This window comes from Narcine bancroftii, chromosome 10 (assembly GCF_036971445.1).
Source record: "Narcine bancroftii isolate sNarBan1 chromosome 10, sNarBan1.hap1, whole genome shotgun sequence".
Taxonomy (NCBI): domain Eukaryota; kingdom Metazoa; phylum Chordata; class Chondrichthyes; order Torpediniformes; family Narcinidae; genus Narcine; species Narcine bancroftii.
Genome location: NC_091478.1, coordinates 54,446,074 through 54,463,122, shown reverse-complemented (window position 1 = coordinate 54,463,122; position 17,049 = coordinate 54,446,074). Strand labels below are relative to the sequence as shown.

General features: G+C 38.0%; 1 protein-coding gene across 1 annotated transcript in view; it reads left to right on the top strand.

Annotated features, from left to right (window-relative positions):
• Window positions 1–17,049, top strand: part of hydin (HYDIN axonemal central pair apparatus protein) — a 1,560,590-nt gene that overhangs the window by 90,371 nt on the left and 1,453,170 nt on the right. Inside the window, exon 4 of the mRNA XM_069900939.1 lies at window positions 12,395–12,514. Coding sequence (XP_069757040.1) covers window positions 12,395–12,514 — 120 coding nt within the window. The remainder of the gene's footprint in view (window positions 1–12,394; window positions 12,515–17,049) is intronic.

The following is a 17,049-nucleotide window of genomic DNA, read 5'->3' as shown; positions in this document are numbered from 1 at the left end:
ACCCTGTGGAACACCGCTGGCAACTGGCAGCCAACCAGAAAATACCTCTTTTATCCCTACTCTCTGCCTCTTGCCAGTGAGCCAATCTTCTATCCATGCTTGTATTTTTTCTCTGATGCATTGGTCGCTCATCTTATCTTTAGCAGGCTCATGTGCAGCACCTTGTCAAGGGCTTCTAAAAATCCAAGTAAACAACATCCACTGACTCTCCTTTATATATCTTTTCTGTTATTGCTTCAGAGAATTCCAACAGGCTTGTCAGGTGAGATTTCTCCTGAAGGATTCCATGTTGACTTCTGACTATTTTACTGTGTGCCTTCAAGTGCCCTGGAACCCTATCCTGAAGCAACAGATTCTAACTTCTTGCCAAGCACCAAAGTCAGGCTAACCTGCCTATAATTTGCTGAATTTTGCCTTCCTTCCTTCTTAAAGAGTGGAGTGACATTTGCAGTTTTCCAGCTCTTCGGAACCATTCAGAATCCAATTTTTCTTGAAAGATCATTATAATGTCTCCACAATCTTCAGCCTCCTTTTTAAGAACCCTGGGGCATAGTCCATTTGGTCCAGGTTATTTATTACCTTCAGACGTTTCAACTTTCCTAGCACCATCTCCTTGGTCATAGTGACTACACCTACTTATGCCACTTGACATTTTCAAACCTCTGGGTCATTGAGTAAATTCACCATTTCTTTGTCTCCCATTACTATCTCCCCAGCACTGGTTTACAGCAATCCAATGTCTACCAGCACCTCTCATTTGCTCTTGATATATCTGAAAACTCTTTTCATATCCTCTTTGATGTTACTGGTTAACTTACCTTTGTATTTAATCTTTTCTTTCCTCATTGCATTTTTAGTTGCTTTCTGATGGCTTTTAAATCCTCTAGCTTTCCACTAATTTTTTGGCGATATTGTACACCCTCTGTTTTGCTTTTATACTGTCTTTGACTTCCCTTGACAGCCACTGCTGTCTCAGCCTTCCCTTTCCTTCAGGATACTATGTTATTCTTGGGATAAATTTGTCCTGTGCCTTCTGAGTTAATCTCAGAAATTCCAAGACTGCTGCTTGTGTCTGCTTCTGATCAACCTTGGCCAGCTCCTCTCTCAAATCCCCTTTATTCCACTAGTATACTGATATCCGGTGTCTGTGTTGTGCAAATGCTTAATAAAAGGAGTTATAAGGCGCTCCTTCCATCTGATAGCCTACAGGTCAACCTTGGACAAGGTGTAGTACCTGTTTAGTCTTTCAATCAGGGTCACGTGAAGCCACAGATTGCAGATGATGGATGGTTTTTACAAGCATATTCTACAAATTAGAATTTATGGTTGTAAAACTAAAAACGCTGGACAGATGAATCTGCTGATCAATGGCCAGGGTTACCTGTTCAGATCTGCGAAAGGCCAGCTCTGAGGCAAAGTGGCAATTCCGGAAGAAGCTGGAGACAGATACACACCAGCTATGGTAGGGAGTGCAGGACATTACAGCCTACAAAGTGAGGGCGAACATCATAGATGGCTGTGATGCTTCATTACCTGATGAGTTGAACACCTATACCTGCTTTGAGAACCAAACAGTACCCACTAGAATCCCTGTAAAGGCTGAGGACCCTGTCATATCTGTTTCTGAGGATGATGTTAGAATATCATTCAAAAGGATGAACCTCGCAGGGCATCAGGCCCTGATAGCATACCTGGCAGGGTACTGAAAATCTGCACCAACCAACTAGCCAGAGTGTTCACGGACATTTTCAACCTCTCATGCTGCAGTCAGAGGTTCCCACCTTCTTCAAATGGGCATCAATCATCCCAGTGTCAAAGAAGAGTAGTGTGAGCTGCCGCAACAACTATCGCCCAGTAGCATCAACTTCTACTGTGATGAAATGGTTTGAGAGGCTGGTCATGGCCAGAATTAACATGCAAAGGTCTGGTCCAACTGCAATTCGTCTATCATTACCATTGCTCCACAGCAGAAGCAATGTCACTGGCTCTTCACTCAGCTCTGGAACATCAAGAAAACAGCAACTATTCTTCATCGACTGCAGCTTGGCCTTCAATACCATTATTCCCTCAGCCAGCACTGGTCAAGAAGCTACAAACTCTAGGCCTCTGTACCGTCCTCTCACTGGATTCTTGACTTTTTCATTGGACGACCACAGTCAGTACGAATGGGAAGCGACGTCTCCTCCTTACTGATTAACAACACAGGCACACCCCACTGGTATGTACTTAGCCCACTGAATCAGAATTTATTGCTGTGAACAAGTCATGAAATTTGGTGTTTCATGGCAGTATCATAATGCAAACATTCATATTATAACCATCTTACAACATTACTATAAAAAAAATTAAAAATAATAGTGCACGGAAAGTGAGGCAGAGTCTTTGGTTCATTAATCATTCAGGAATCTGATGGCAGCGAGGAAGAAGTTGTCCTTGTGCTACTGAGTGCTCATATTTAGGGTCCTGTACTATTTTCCTGATGGTAGCAGAGTGAAAAGTGCATGGCCTGGGTGGTGAGGGTCTTTAAGGATAGAGACTGCTTTTTTAAGACACTCCCTCATGTAGATGTCCTCGATGGAGTGAAGTCTGGTGCCTGTGATCTCACAGGCCAAGTTAACAATCCTCTGGAGTTTATTCTTGTCATGAGTGTTGGTGCCTCTATACCAGACAGTGAGGCAACCAGCCAGAATGCTCTCCATTGGTACACATGTAGAAGTTTATGAGACTCTTCGGTGACATTCCAAATCTCCACAAACATCTTACAAAGTATAGCCACTGGTGAGTTTTTTTTGTGATTGGATCAACAAGGAGGCTCCAGGACAGATCATCTGAAACCCATGAGTTTGAAGTTCTTGACCCTCTCACTCTTGAGCCCTCGATGAGGACTGAGTCATGTTCCCCTGACTTTCTCCTGAAGTCCACAATCATCTCCTTGGCTTTGCTGACATTGAGCTTAAGATTGTTGTCATTACACCATTCAATGAGCTGATCTATCTCCCTCCTGTACGCTTCCTCATTGCCATTTGTGATTCTGCAGACAATATAATGAGTATAATGTATACTCATTATACATTGTGTGGCCAGGCACAATTCCAATGCTATGTGCAAGTTTGCCGATGACACCACAGTTGTCACCAAAGATTCTTGAAAACTTCTATAGGTGTACCAGGGAGAGCATTCTGGCAGGTTGCATCACTGCCTGGTATGGAAGTACCAAATCTCAGGACAAGATTAAACTCCAGAGGACATCTACATGAGGGAGTGTCTTAAAAATAGCACCCACTCTGCTACCATTGGGAAAAGGTACAGGAGCCTAAAAATGAGGACTCAGCAGCACAAGGACAACTTCTTCCCCACTGCCATCAGAATCCTGAATAATCAATGAACCAAAGACACTGCCTTACTTTTTATGCAGTATTATTTTTATTATTATTGTTGTAATATCGTTCATAATATGATTGACTGTACTGTTGCCACAAAACAATGAATTTCGTGACTTGGTCGTGACAATAAATTCTGATACTGAGTATGGAGACTGCAACTGAAGAAGGCAACGGGTAACCACTTCAATATTTTTCCCATGAACTTAACATCAACTATAGTCTCAGCTCAAAGATGGAGCCTTCAGTGGAGATAACAATTTGGAAGGTCAGAGATAGTGACGGATGGAGAGACATGATTGCTCACACCGAATGGCAAGGCTCGTGAATGAATGAACACTGATACATCTAATTTAAGTTTTCCTTCTCAAACTGCAGGTTGAATTCTATCATTCTGTGATCACCACCTCTTAAGGGTTCCTTTACCTTACTCTCTATCAAATCTAGTTCATTGCACAGCACCCAAACCAGAATTGCCTTTATCCTTGTTGGCCCAGCCACAAGCTGCTCTAAAAAGCTGTCCCACAGGGATTCTGTAAATTCCTTCTCTTGAGATCCAGCCCCAACATGATTTTACCAATCAAAATGCACATTGAAATCCCCCATGAATAAAATAGCATTTCCCTTTTGAATGCCTTTTCTATCTCCCTCTGTAATTTGCATTCCACCTCCCATCTACTGTTTGAAAGCCGGCATATAACCCCCGTCAGGATCTTTTTACCCTAGAAGTTTCTTAACTCTACCCACAAGGATTTTTCATCTCCTGATCCTATGCCTTTTTCCCCAAGGATTTCATTCCATTTTATTCTAAAAGAGACCACCCCCCCCCCCCACTGCCAAAACTCCTGTCTACCTGCTTGTCCATTCGATACACCATCTATCCTTAGATGTTCAGGCCCCAGCTGTGATTTTCTTTCAGCCATGACTTAGTTGCCTATAACATCATCTCTGCTTGTTTCCAGTTGCTCTATAAAATCATCTACCTTTTTCCTTACACTGCATGCATTTAAATACAAAGTTTTAGTTCATAACCTTTCTCAATTTTGTCTTCTTAATACCATGTTAAATTCTTACCATTGTCTGCAATTTTTCCCTATCGACTGCCTGTCCATCTTCCCAATCCCATCTACTTTAATTTGAATATTTTTTTTTGTTTTCCATCCAATGAACAAGGAGATAACATCACAGACTGTTACAAAATACACAGATATCCCCCAGCAATCTACATACATGTGGTGTTTCTCCCCGCTCCTTCTCCTACCCCTTAAAAAAAGGAAAGAAAAGAAAGAGGCTGGGTGTGGTGTCAATGCTTCTGGCAAGTAACCATGAACCTACCCCCTTATATAATTTCTTTTGTTAATCCATCTATTGGTAATTTTTGTCCAATGTAGCCACAGTTACACACTGCATCTACTTGTTATCATCTTCCTTATTCCTCTGGTTCCCGTTCCTCTGTCAAACTAGTTTAAACCCTCACTAACTGCTCTTGCAAACCTGCCTGACAGGATGTTGGTCCCCCTCATATTCAGGTGCAACCCATCCAGAATCACAGAGAGCAATAAGAAAGTCTATAGGATTGAAATAGATCAGCAAGTTGAGATGTGTCACAATAACAACCTTGCACTTAATATCAGTAAAACAAAGGAATTGATGGTGGACTTCAGGAAGGGAAAGCTAGGAGAACAAAAAACAGCCCTCATTGAGGGGATCCTAAGTGGAGAAAGTTAGAGACTTCATTTTCCTGGGTATCAACATTTCTGAAGATCTATCAGCACAATTATGAAAAAGGCACACCAGCGGCTATACTTCGTTAGGAATTTGAGGAGATTTGGTATATCACCAAAGATTCTTGCAAATTTCTACAGGTGTACCATGGAGAACATTCTGACTGGTTGGGTCACCATCTGAAGTGGCAGTGCCAATACACAGAACAGGAATAGGTGACAGAGAGTTATAAACTCAACCAGCACCATTATGGTCATTGTCTTCCATTAATGACATCTTGAAGAGGCCGTGCCGCAAGAAAGGATCATCAAGGATCCAGGTCATGCCCTTTTCTCATTGCTACCTTCAAGGGGGAGGTTCAGGAGTCTGAAGACACATGCAGTGTTACAAAAACAATGTCTTCCCCTCTGCCATCAGATTTCAGAAAGACAGCACTCCCTCAATTCCTCTCTTTTGCACTAGTTATTTTTAAAAATATTGTATTTACATCTTTGTAATTTTTTCATAATGTTGCACCTTGTTCAGCTCCATATTGTTGGTACAAAGCAACAAATTTCATGACACATGTTCATGACAATAATTCTGATTCTGATTCCTTTTAACCTTCCCCAGAAGAGATCCAAATAATTTAGAAAACTGAAACACTGCCCTGCACAGATTTTCTAGCCATACATTCACCTGCCATATTATCCTATTCTTTACCTCACTGATGTGTGACACATGCAGCAATCCTGAGATTACCACCCTTGAAGTCTTGATCTTCAGCTTCCTACCTAGCTCCCTATAATTCCTTCTTCAAGACCTCATCCTTTCCAAACCTCTGTTGGTACCAATATCTACCACGACTTCTGGCTACTTGCCCTTCCCTTTCAGAAATGATAGGCACTCAATTTGAGACATCCCTGATCCTGGTGCCTGGGGGTCTTTCTCATGTCCACAGATTCTTCTCTCTGCTCCTCTATTAAATCCCCTATCACTATCACTTTTCTCCCCTCCTTCCCTTTTGAGCCACAGGGCCCGGCTCAGTACCAGAGATCTAGTTGCTTCTCCTGTTAGGTTGTTCCCTTCAACATTATCAAAAATGGTATACTTATGGTTGAAGGGAATGTCCACAGAGTGTTCTGCACTAACTGCTTACTTGCTTTTGCTTTCCCTCTCATATTTACCCCCTGAAGCTTTGGTGTGACTGCCTTCCTGTAGCTTTTTTCTCCTGTACAAGCTGAATGCCAACACGCTACAGCTCCAGGTTTCTAAAGCAGTTTGTAAGGAGCAGTATCTCAGTGTATCGATGGAGCTATCAGGGAGATAAGCATGACTTCCAGAATTCTCACATCTCACACGATGAGCACTCCATCAACCCTGCTGCCATTCTGATGATTCCATCTTGGCATTAATAGAAAGTCAAAGAATAAAAGATAGGAATTCACCAGAGGCTTACCTTAGCCTCTTCTTCTGAAGCCTCTTGAACCAAAGCCTCACCTTGCCACTCTTACCCTGGCCCACTCCCACAATGGCTGCTCCACTTCTACCTACCTACTTTTAAGAGGGCCTTTTCCAAGCCCTTGATTAACCAACATTCAGATACCTGCTGAGAGCCTGACTGGGCCCTGCTTGCTAGGTTTTTTACATCTCATGCTCACTCATCCACCAGGTATTGCTCACTCAGTCGAAAGCCTGCCAAATTAAGTTATTTCCAAGGTCCAAAATACTGGACCATCTAAATGACTTACTTTTCCAGTGTTATTCCAGAAAGCAGAAGAAATGGTGGGAGAGGTGCTAAGGGCTGGGGGAGAGGAGTTGGAGGGGTGGTGGTGATGGTGATGATGCTAGACTGGGGTCATGGATTGGGATAGGAGATCAGAAGATTAGTAGGTAAAGTATCTTTCTGAGGACTATGGCTAGGAGCAGTAGTGGGTTGGGGTGATGGAATGCAGGTTAGTCATCCACTTGATTCTGTGCTACTTCAGGAGGCCCCTTCCAATTGTTAGTTGCTGATCATGAAACCCTATTAAAAGCAGGTTGTTTTGAGATGGGAGGCCCACCTCAGAACCCCATTGACTCACTTTCTAACAACATTTTAAACTAACATATTGTAGGAGGAGCAGAGAACAAATAAAACTGCAGATGCAGCGATATTTGCAGATTTGCAGATACTACAACATGTTGAAGTTAAAAATAATATCTTTTGGATTTTTGACACCTTTTCTGTCACTTTCTTTTCTGATTCCAATCTTTGTTTTTTTTTTACTGCACCTGATTTGACGATAAATTCACCAACTCTGAAACCTCCTTTTCTTAAATTTCACAATCCTTTTTTTTGTTTTTTAAAACTTTATTTAAGATTTTATAACATGAATAACATATAGGATTACATTAAAAAAAATTAAGAATAAAATAATAAAATTACAATACAGTATCAGTAATCTAAATAAACTATACCCTCCCCAATAATTATTACACATTAATAACCCAACTCAAATTAGTCCAACCCCCCCTTTCCCCCCAAAATAAAGAGTGAAGAATTAATAAAGTTAATAATATATGTGAGAAAAAAAACCCACTTACAAAAAAAGAACAAAAAAAACAAAAACATAACCGATTAAAATACTAACAAAAAGAGAAGTAATTAATACTAAGATATCAGACTTAAAAACATATTTAAATCAAACTTAAATGCATATATTTAACAGAGTTAAGATGAAACATGTATTTAACTCAAACTTAATATAAAAAATTAGTAAAGTTAGTAACATTGTCTATCAAAAATTCTTAAACAATAATCAATTCTTTAAAAAAAATTGTAGCATGAGAAAAAAAAGATGAAAAAAAAACTTTCTCTATAGAGATAAACCTTCACCAAATATCAACTAACTTCACATCTATCATCATATTAGTCACATAAACCACCATCTTAAAACAAAATTCAAACCTCATTAAGCATTGTACAATTCAATTTTAGTACTCTTCCACCATTTTTCCCTTTTACTCTTGAATAATTATCCAATAAAAGCTCCAATACCACATTTAAATATCCCCAATCATTACATTAAAATTCAGATATCCAAATAATAAAAACACATCTACAACGAAATCTATATCTTCAACAAATGGAGCATAAACCACAAACAAAATTCAAGCCTCATTAAGAATTGTACAATTCAATTTATAACTTTCATCATTATTCCCTTCGTTCTATAACTAAAATAGCAAAATAATATACACCAGAATTACCACTCCTTTCACCTTAAAGTTAAAGAAAAAATATTAAAAAAAAACTTATCCATCCCATTCACATTTAAATTTCAAATATTCCTTATCTACTGAATAAACTTTACAAAAAAAAACCACATCAATTTTTAGTTTTTTAAACAATCAAATACTTTCTTATGCTTTTTTTATAAACACAAAAAAAACCCCTTCACTCTTTAATCTAATAATACAAAAAAAAAGAAAAAAAAAACGGGTAGGAGGTTAAAAATACCCCCTCCCGTCTAAACCGCGCAGTGCGGTAACTCCCAAAAAAAATGGGTGTGAGATAACTCACACATAGCAGATGACTTTCAGGAAATAGTGCCTATCCAGTTCTCTCCCCCAACTCTCACTTCATCTTAAACTAACATCATCATTATTTAATATTCCTTTTTTTTAACAAAAACATTAGAAAAAAAAAGAACAACTCTTCTTTTAATCAGCTCCAACTGCCGAGTCACCATTACAACCATTCCTTCTTGGAGCACGGCTCTTTTCTTCCATCTCTTGTCTCCTTAGAGATCGCGGCGGACTATGTCTCTGTTGAAACTGAGTAATTGGCGGCTCTTGAGCAAATGTTATAGCTTCCTTTGGAGAATCAAAGAACTTTGGTTGGTAACCATCTTGAAAAACCTTCAAAGCTGGATATTTAAAGGTTGCCTTATAACCTTTCTTCCACAGCAACTCTTTAGCAGAGTTGAATTCCCGTTGTTGGAACATAACTTCTTGACTCAAATCCGCATAGAAGAAAACTCGATTATTTTGAATCATCAAGGGTGATTTTCTCTGTTGTGCATTTCTAATAGCCACTCGTAAAATTATTTTTCTGTCGTAATAATTCAAGCAACGAACCAAAACAGGTCTTGGACTTTGACCTGAAATAGGTCTTCTACGCAAGGCTCTGTGAGCACGTTCCAGTATTATACCTTCCGGGAAATGTTCTTGACCCAGCACTTGCGGAATCCATTCAGTAAAAAATTTTCTTGGGTCTGGTCCCTCCATTCCTTCCGGCAAACCAATAATCTTTATATTGTTCCGTCTGGATTGGTTTTCCAAATAATCAATCTTTTTCACCAAATTTTTATTTTGAGTTTGTAAATCTTTGACCATTTTGGTCATATCTGAAACTTGATCTCGTATTTCGTCTATATCTTCTTCACACGAATTAAATTTATCTCTCACTTCAAGCTTAAAAGCTCCAAACTCAGCCATTTGTTGAGAATTTATTTCCATCAGAGTATTAAACCTAGTACTAAGTTCAGTCATAATCTTAGATAATCCCTGCATTGTATAAGATAATTTAGATTCAAGATTCACAAGAATCTTTTCAATTGGAAGAGATTCTGGCTCAACAGATTCCTGCTTCTTCTGCATAACCAAAGGGTCTTCTGTTGCTTCCTTCATTCTGGTTGCCTTCCTTGTAGTATAGCTGCGTGTGGAAACCCCAGCCACAGCCTTTCCAGCAGTGACTGGAGGACGCTGGCCGGGATTTTCCCCAGTCCATAATGTATTAATTTCTCCCAGTACATCAAGTTGTATAGGTTCTTTTATCTCAAGAGGTACAGTTTGCAGTGCCACCGCTACAGTTGACAAATGCCTTTCCCCAGTCGGTACTTCAACTGATGTTACTACAAGTGGTTCATTCATAATATTGCCGTCAGATGCTACTGCTCATGTGCGAACCTGAGTAACTCTTTGTTCTAAAGGCTGTTTGGCGCCCTCTTTAGAGGGCTCTACCGATGTAACATTGATCTCTACATTCGAAAGCTGTACCTCTCCCCTGGGATCCATTTCAGGCTGAGCCCCGGTGTCTTTCCTATAGGTAGGCTCCAAAACTTGAACTTTTGGAAAATGTAGTTTTTTGATGATCTGTTGTCATTTTTTTTTGCTCTTTTCCACCAATTGTACCATCATAAGTTAAATTAACAGCACTGAAGTTATCTAAACTTTTAAAGAATTTTAACGGGCATTTCTAGACAAAACAATAAGATAGAGTCAGGAGAGGACTGGAAGGCACGTCTGATCCTTACGCCATCTTGCCACACCCCCAAACTTCACAATCCTTTAGTAAAATTGCAATTGTCAAGTTGGGCCCCTTAAAAACAGGCCCTTTGGCTAAATTTATCCATGCTTGATCAGTTGTGTACCCAAGCCTGTGTTTGGCACATGTCCCTCCAAAGCTACGTCCCTGCGTTACCTGTCTGAATGTCTTTCAAATTTAACTATTGAACTTCCCTCCATCACTTTCTTTGGCTGTTCTTTTAATATACGGGCACCCTCTGTGTGGAAAAAGTGCCTCTTAGGTTCCTTTTAAAATATTTGCCCTCTCACCTTAAAATCTATTCCTTTTAGTTTTTGATTCCTCCTACCATAGAAAAAAGACTTCTTACCTTATGATTTTGTAAATCTCTCTAACCTTCCATCTTGGCTTCCTATGTTCCAGAGAGAAAAATCTTGGCTTATCCAGCCTCTCCTTAATTCAAGCCCACCAGACCTGGTAACAATCTCGTTAATTTTTTTCTGTACCTTTTCTAACTGAACAATATATTTCGATGAGCTGTGTGACCTGAATTGCACACAGTACTCCAAGAATGGTCTCACCTATGTCCTGTATAGTTATCACATGAACTAGCTAAAATTGTTTGTCCCATTCATTGAAGCCTTAGACACTTTACTTACTTTAGTTTAATAACTGCACCTACTCTGCTACTTACCATTAAAAAAAAATAAAACCTAAGCACACAAGACCAAACTTTATAATAACCTATTCAATTTGGTGCTCTGCTATGGTAAAAATGTGGCTCCTTATTTTGAGATCAATTGATCTCATTCAAATCTGTTCACAGACACCTCAACATTATTGAATGCAGATTATTCTGTCAGATTGATGGCATACCAGATTGCAAATACTTCTAGAATAATGGTCAAAATAGCAAAAAAAAGTTTTAGTCTGATGAATGGGTATTCTCAGCGGAATGGGCATACTTCCCAATGTTCTTCACGAGGAAATTTAAATTTAAATAGATGGTTTAAAAAAAACTATAATTTCCCAGTTTTGTTCCAGATGAGGCCCTACACTAAGAACGTCCTCTTAAGGTATTACAAAGGGTAGATTCTTCTCAGATCAGCTCAGCTGTAGTGGCAGGCAAATTTTATATTCAAGGGCCATGTCTGTCAAGCATTGAGGCCTCAGTTTGGTGTACTTTCTACTTTTTTTTCTAATCCTATCAGCACCAACAAATTAGTTTAAGCTGCACAACATAAACTGGAGAACAATGGCTACTTTGTGCATCTGAATATTTAGGTAGTATTCAGAATAAATAAACATACCCAGCACAATCTATCAACAAATACAGGTTTACTGAAAAGTAAGCATTCTTTGGTTCTAAATAGACACATGGATATGCAAGGAATGGGATGGTGACCTGATAGAGGTACATAAGATGATGAGAGGCTTTGATTGTGTTGCTGGCCAGAGGTTTTTTCCTGGGCTGAAATGGCTAACATGAGGGGCAACAGTTTTAAGGTGTTTGGGAGTTGATACGGGTGGATGTTAAAGGTAAGTTTTTCCACACAGAAAGTGGTGGATGCATGAGATGCACTTTCGGCAACAGTGGTGGAGGAAAGTGCAATAGGATCTCTTAAGAAACTATTAGATACATGGAACTGGGAAAATGAAGAGCTATGAAGTAGGTTATTATGTTGGCACAGCAATGTGGACCGAAGTGCCTGGAGTGCAGATATCTATGTTTTTATGTTCCAGGCATCAGTAAATGTTATTCTTTACTCTTATGAAATACTTTCTTTTTGCTGAATATGCAACTATCATGTGTGTTAAATGTTGAAATGTATATTTTACTCATAAACCTTTTATGTTTTTAATGCCTAGCATAAAATAAATGTTTCCAATGTTCAGAGTGGGGTTGTCTGATTTTATTGATCCCTTATATTGAAAAGTCTCGTGAAATCTTATTTAGAGGCCAAGACATTTGGAAAGTCTGGTTTGTTTGTTCCTTTATTTTATTTGTTTTTTTTTCCAGTGTTCCTCTGTGGATGTTGACCAGCCATTATTTCAGCCATTCCCTTCAGAAATTGTCTTTCAGAACTATAAACCATGTGAAGAATATGAGGTACCACTGAGTCTACACAACTATGACTGGGTAAGGAAATCTGGGAGAATTGAAGAAGTTGCTTGGGAAGTTCTATATATCTGTTTGATTATGAATTTGACACTTCTGGGATAAAAGTTTTTCTTTGATCATTTATGGTAAATTGACAAGAGACTATAGATAGCCCGGACCGGGGCCTCCGACTGCCTCACTCGACCGAGGCCGGGGCCGCTGCCTCCCCTTCGCTCTTGCCCGGATCGGGGCCTCCGCCTGCCTCACTCGACCGAGGCCGGGGTCGCCGCCTCCCCTTCGCTATATGCTATAAGATAAACACATACAGTTCAAAGAGATATGAAAAATACATAGTAAATAATGAATTAATACAGAGATATTAAACAATAATATTGCAGAATAAAAATATATCATAAAAAAAAATTAGATCAGTTTAGAGTATGAACTATCTCTAAAAAAAATGATATAATTAATAAAAATATATAAAAAAAAGAGAGAAAAAAAAACCCCAAAAAGGAAGAAAAAACAAATCTGAATTAAAAACTTAAAAAAAAAGCTACCGATATAGCTAAATCATGCCGATCATTCTGATCTCATCTAACAGCCCAATTATCATACATAATCATAAAAAGAAAACAGAGCCAGATCAACTCACCACGAATGAAAATATTGAATAAATGGTCGCCAGGTTAACTCAAACTTAGAAGGGGATTCATAGACAGAGTTTCTAAGTTTCTCTAAATTTAAACATAGTATAGTTTGGGTAAACCATTGGAAAACAGTGGGAGGATTAACCTCTTTCCAATTCAATAGTATAGATCTTCTAGCCATTAGTGTAAGAAAAGCAATCATACGATCCGCAGGAAGAGATAAATAAGTCAAATCTATCATAGGTAATCCAAAAATTGCAGTAATGGGATGTGGTTGTAAATCAATATTCAAAACGGTAGATATAATGGAAAAAATTTCCTTCCAATAATTCTGTAAAGAGGGACAGGACCAAAACATATGTGTAAGGGAAGCTATTTCCAATTGACATTTATCACATATAGGATCGATATGAAAATAAAAACGATGGAGTTTATCTTTAGACATATGAGCTCTATGAACAACTTTAAACTGTATCAGTGAATGTTTTGCACATAGAGAAGAGGAGTTTACCAGTCGCAGAATTTTATTCCAATTTTCATTGGAAATATGAAGGTTGAGTTCTCTTTCCCAATCATTTTTAAACTTTCCAAAAGTCCCAGAATTTATTTTTGTAATTATATTATATAATTTAGATATCACACCTTTTGGAGGGAATTTTGAATATAGTATATCCTCTAAAACAGTCGTAGTCTCCCGATTGGAAAAAGAGGGTAAAGTCGAAATTAAGAAACTCCTAATCTGCAAATATCGAAAGAAATGAGATCTAGGTAAATCATATTTCATGGATAATTGTTCAAATGACATGAAAGAGTTATCCAAGAATAAATCCGAAAAGCATGTTATACCTTTAACTTTCCAGAGTAAATAAGCTTGATCAATTAGAGAGGGATGAAAAAAGAAATTTAGTACAATAGGGGTTTCCAAGATAAAATGACTTAGGCCAAAAAATCTCCGGAATTGAAACCATATACGTAGTGTATGTTTAGCCATTGGATTATCAATTAGTTTATATAGTTTAGTAAGAGTAAAAGGGAGAGCCGCTCCCAAAATAAAACTAATTGAGAAATTTTGTACCAGTTTAATTTCTAAATTTACCCAATGGGGATTTAGAGATAATTCTGAATAATTCAAACAATACCTTAAGTAACTAATATTAATTGCCCAATAATAAATTCTAAAGTTGGGTAATGCCAATCCTCCCTCCAGTTTAGATTTCTGTAAATATTTTTTTCCCAATCTAGGATTCTTGTTTTGCCAGATATATGAAGACAATTTAGAATCGACCTTATCAAAAAAAGATTTAGGAACAAAAATAGGTATAGCTTGGAATATATATAAAAATTTAGGTAAGATCATCATCTTAATAGTATTAATTCGGCCTATCATAGATAGGGATAATGGTGACCAATTGGTAAGGAAACTACCAATCAGGTCCAATAGAGGGAAAAAATTAGTCCTAAACAAATCTTTATGTTTTTTAGTAATCTTAATCCTTAAATATATAAAATAGTCTCTAGCTATTTTAAAAGGCAAACTATCATAAATAGGAACCCATCCATTAAAAGGGAATAATTCACTTTTATTTAAGTTCAGTTTATATCCCGAAAAATTACTAAATTGGGCTAATAAAGATAAAACTGCAGGAATAGAATTTTCAGGATTGGAAATATATAGCAATAAATCATCTGCATATAGTGATACTTTATGAATATCCCTGCAACGAATAATACCAGTAATATTGGGTGCTTCTCTGATAGCAATTGCCAAAGGTTCTAAAACTAAGTTAAATAATAAAGGGCTAAGGGGGCACCCTTGCCTGGTGCCCCGAAATAATCGAAAATAAGGCGATCTTTGGGTATTAGTAAAAACCGAGGCAACTGGGGAATTATAAAGAAGTTTAATCCAAGATATAAATATTGGACTAAAATTAAATTTTTCAAGAACTGTAAATAAATAAGGCCTTCTCAGCATCTAATGAAATAACACATTCTGAGGACTTATGTGAAGGGGTGTAAATAATATTCATCAATCTTCTAATATTAAAGGAGGAATAACGATTTTTAATGAATCCAGTCTGGTCTTCAGAGATAATATATGGTAATATCTTCTCTAGCCTTGTCGCTAGAATTTTAGAGAAGATCTTAGAATCAACATTCAACAAAGAAATTGGTCTATAAGAAGAACATTCGGTCGGGTCTTTATTTTTTTTCAAGATTAGAGAAATCGTAGCTCTGTAAAATGATTGTGGTAGTTTACCCAATGTGATAGATTCATCAAACATCTTAATAAGCCAGGGAGAGAGAGTAGAAGAAAAAGCTTTATAAAATTCCACAGAATATCCATCAGGACCTGGTGCTTTCCCCGAGTTCAGTGAGGAAATAGTATTATTGATCTCAGAATCTGTAATGGGTTTACTTAATTCTAAATTATCTTGAGGTAATACTTTTGGGAGTTTCAAATGTTCTAAAAAATTAAACATATTACTAAGGTCTTGAGGGGATTCTGAACTATATAAGGATGTATAAAAATTTTGGAAAGATTGATTTATCTCTTCCTGGTTAACCGTCAGTTCTCCATTCTGTTTGCGAATCTCCACAATTTGGCGTCTAACTGAAATATTCTTCAGTTGATTAGCCAACAGTTTACCTGATTTCTCTCTATGCACATAAAAATCAGATTTAGATCTAATTAACTGGTTTTCAATCGAAGATGTAAGTAACAAATTATATTCCATCTGCAGTTCAATTCTTTGTTTGTAAAGTTCTTCAGTAGGATCAGTCACATATTTCTTGTCAATGTCTTTAATCTTCTCAACCAATAGATGAGTCTTGTTTTTGATGCATTTCTTCAAAGCTACTGAGTAAGAAATAATTTGACCACGAATATAAGCCTTGAATGTATCCCACAATATTCCATAAGAAATTTCCGTAGTGTAATTTGTTGAAAAAAAAAGTTAATTTGTTCTTTCATAAATTTAACAAAGTCTAAATCTTGCAATAATGTAACATCAAAACGCCAGTGGTTAATAGTAGAAACAGAGTCTTTGAATTTAAGAGAGAGTTGTAATGGAGAGTGATCCGAAATGGCTATAATGTCATACTTACAAACAGTTACAAGTGAAATAAAACGTGAATCAATAAAAAAGTGATCAATTCTCGAGTATGAGTGGTATACATGAGAAAAAAAGGAAAACTCTTTATCTGTCGGGTGAAGAAATCTCCAAATATCAACAGCTCCGGAGTTTGTAAGGTAAGAGTTAATATATGTAGCCGATTTATTCGGTAGGAACTGTGAAGGTTTCGACCTAGTCTCCAGGTGGCGCTCATGGAGTGAACACGTTTTGGTTTTTGCTCCATAAAATATACTATTTTTAACCTGTATCCACCTTTGAACTAACTTCACAGAAGTCAGAACACTTCCAATCTCTTTTCAGTGCCAACCGCTCAGTCCAAGATTCTGCCCTGCTCCAGCTCCCTCAACAGCCCCTAAGGCTAGAGCTGGATGAGGTCCTCACCCGGGAAGAGACATATAAGACAATTGAACAACTGAAAAGTGGCAAAGCAGCAGGTATGGATGGAATCCCCCCCAGAGGTCTGGAAGGCTGGCGGCAAAACTCTGCATGCCAAACTGCATGAGTTTTTCAAGCTTTGCTGGGACCAAGGAAAACTGCCTCAGGACCTTCGTGATGCCATCATCATCACCCTGTACAAAAACAAAGGCGAGAAATCAGACTGCTCAAACTACAGGGGAATCACGCTGCTCTCCATTGCAGCCAAAATCTTCGCTAGGATTCGAGAATGGTCTCCCAGAATCACAGTGCGGCTTTCGCGCAAACAGAGGAACTACTGACATTGTCTTTGCCCTCAGACAGCTCCAAGAAAAGTGCAGAGAACAAAACAAAGGACTCTACATCACCTTTGTTG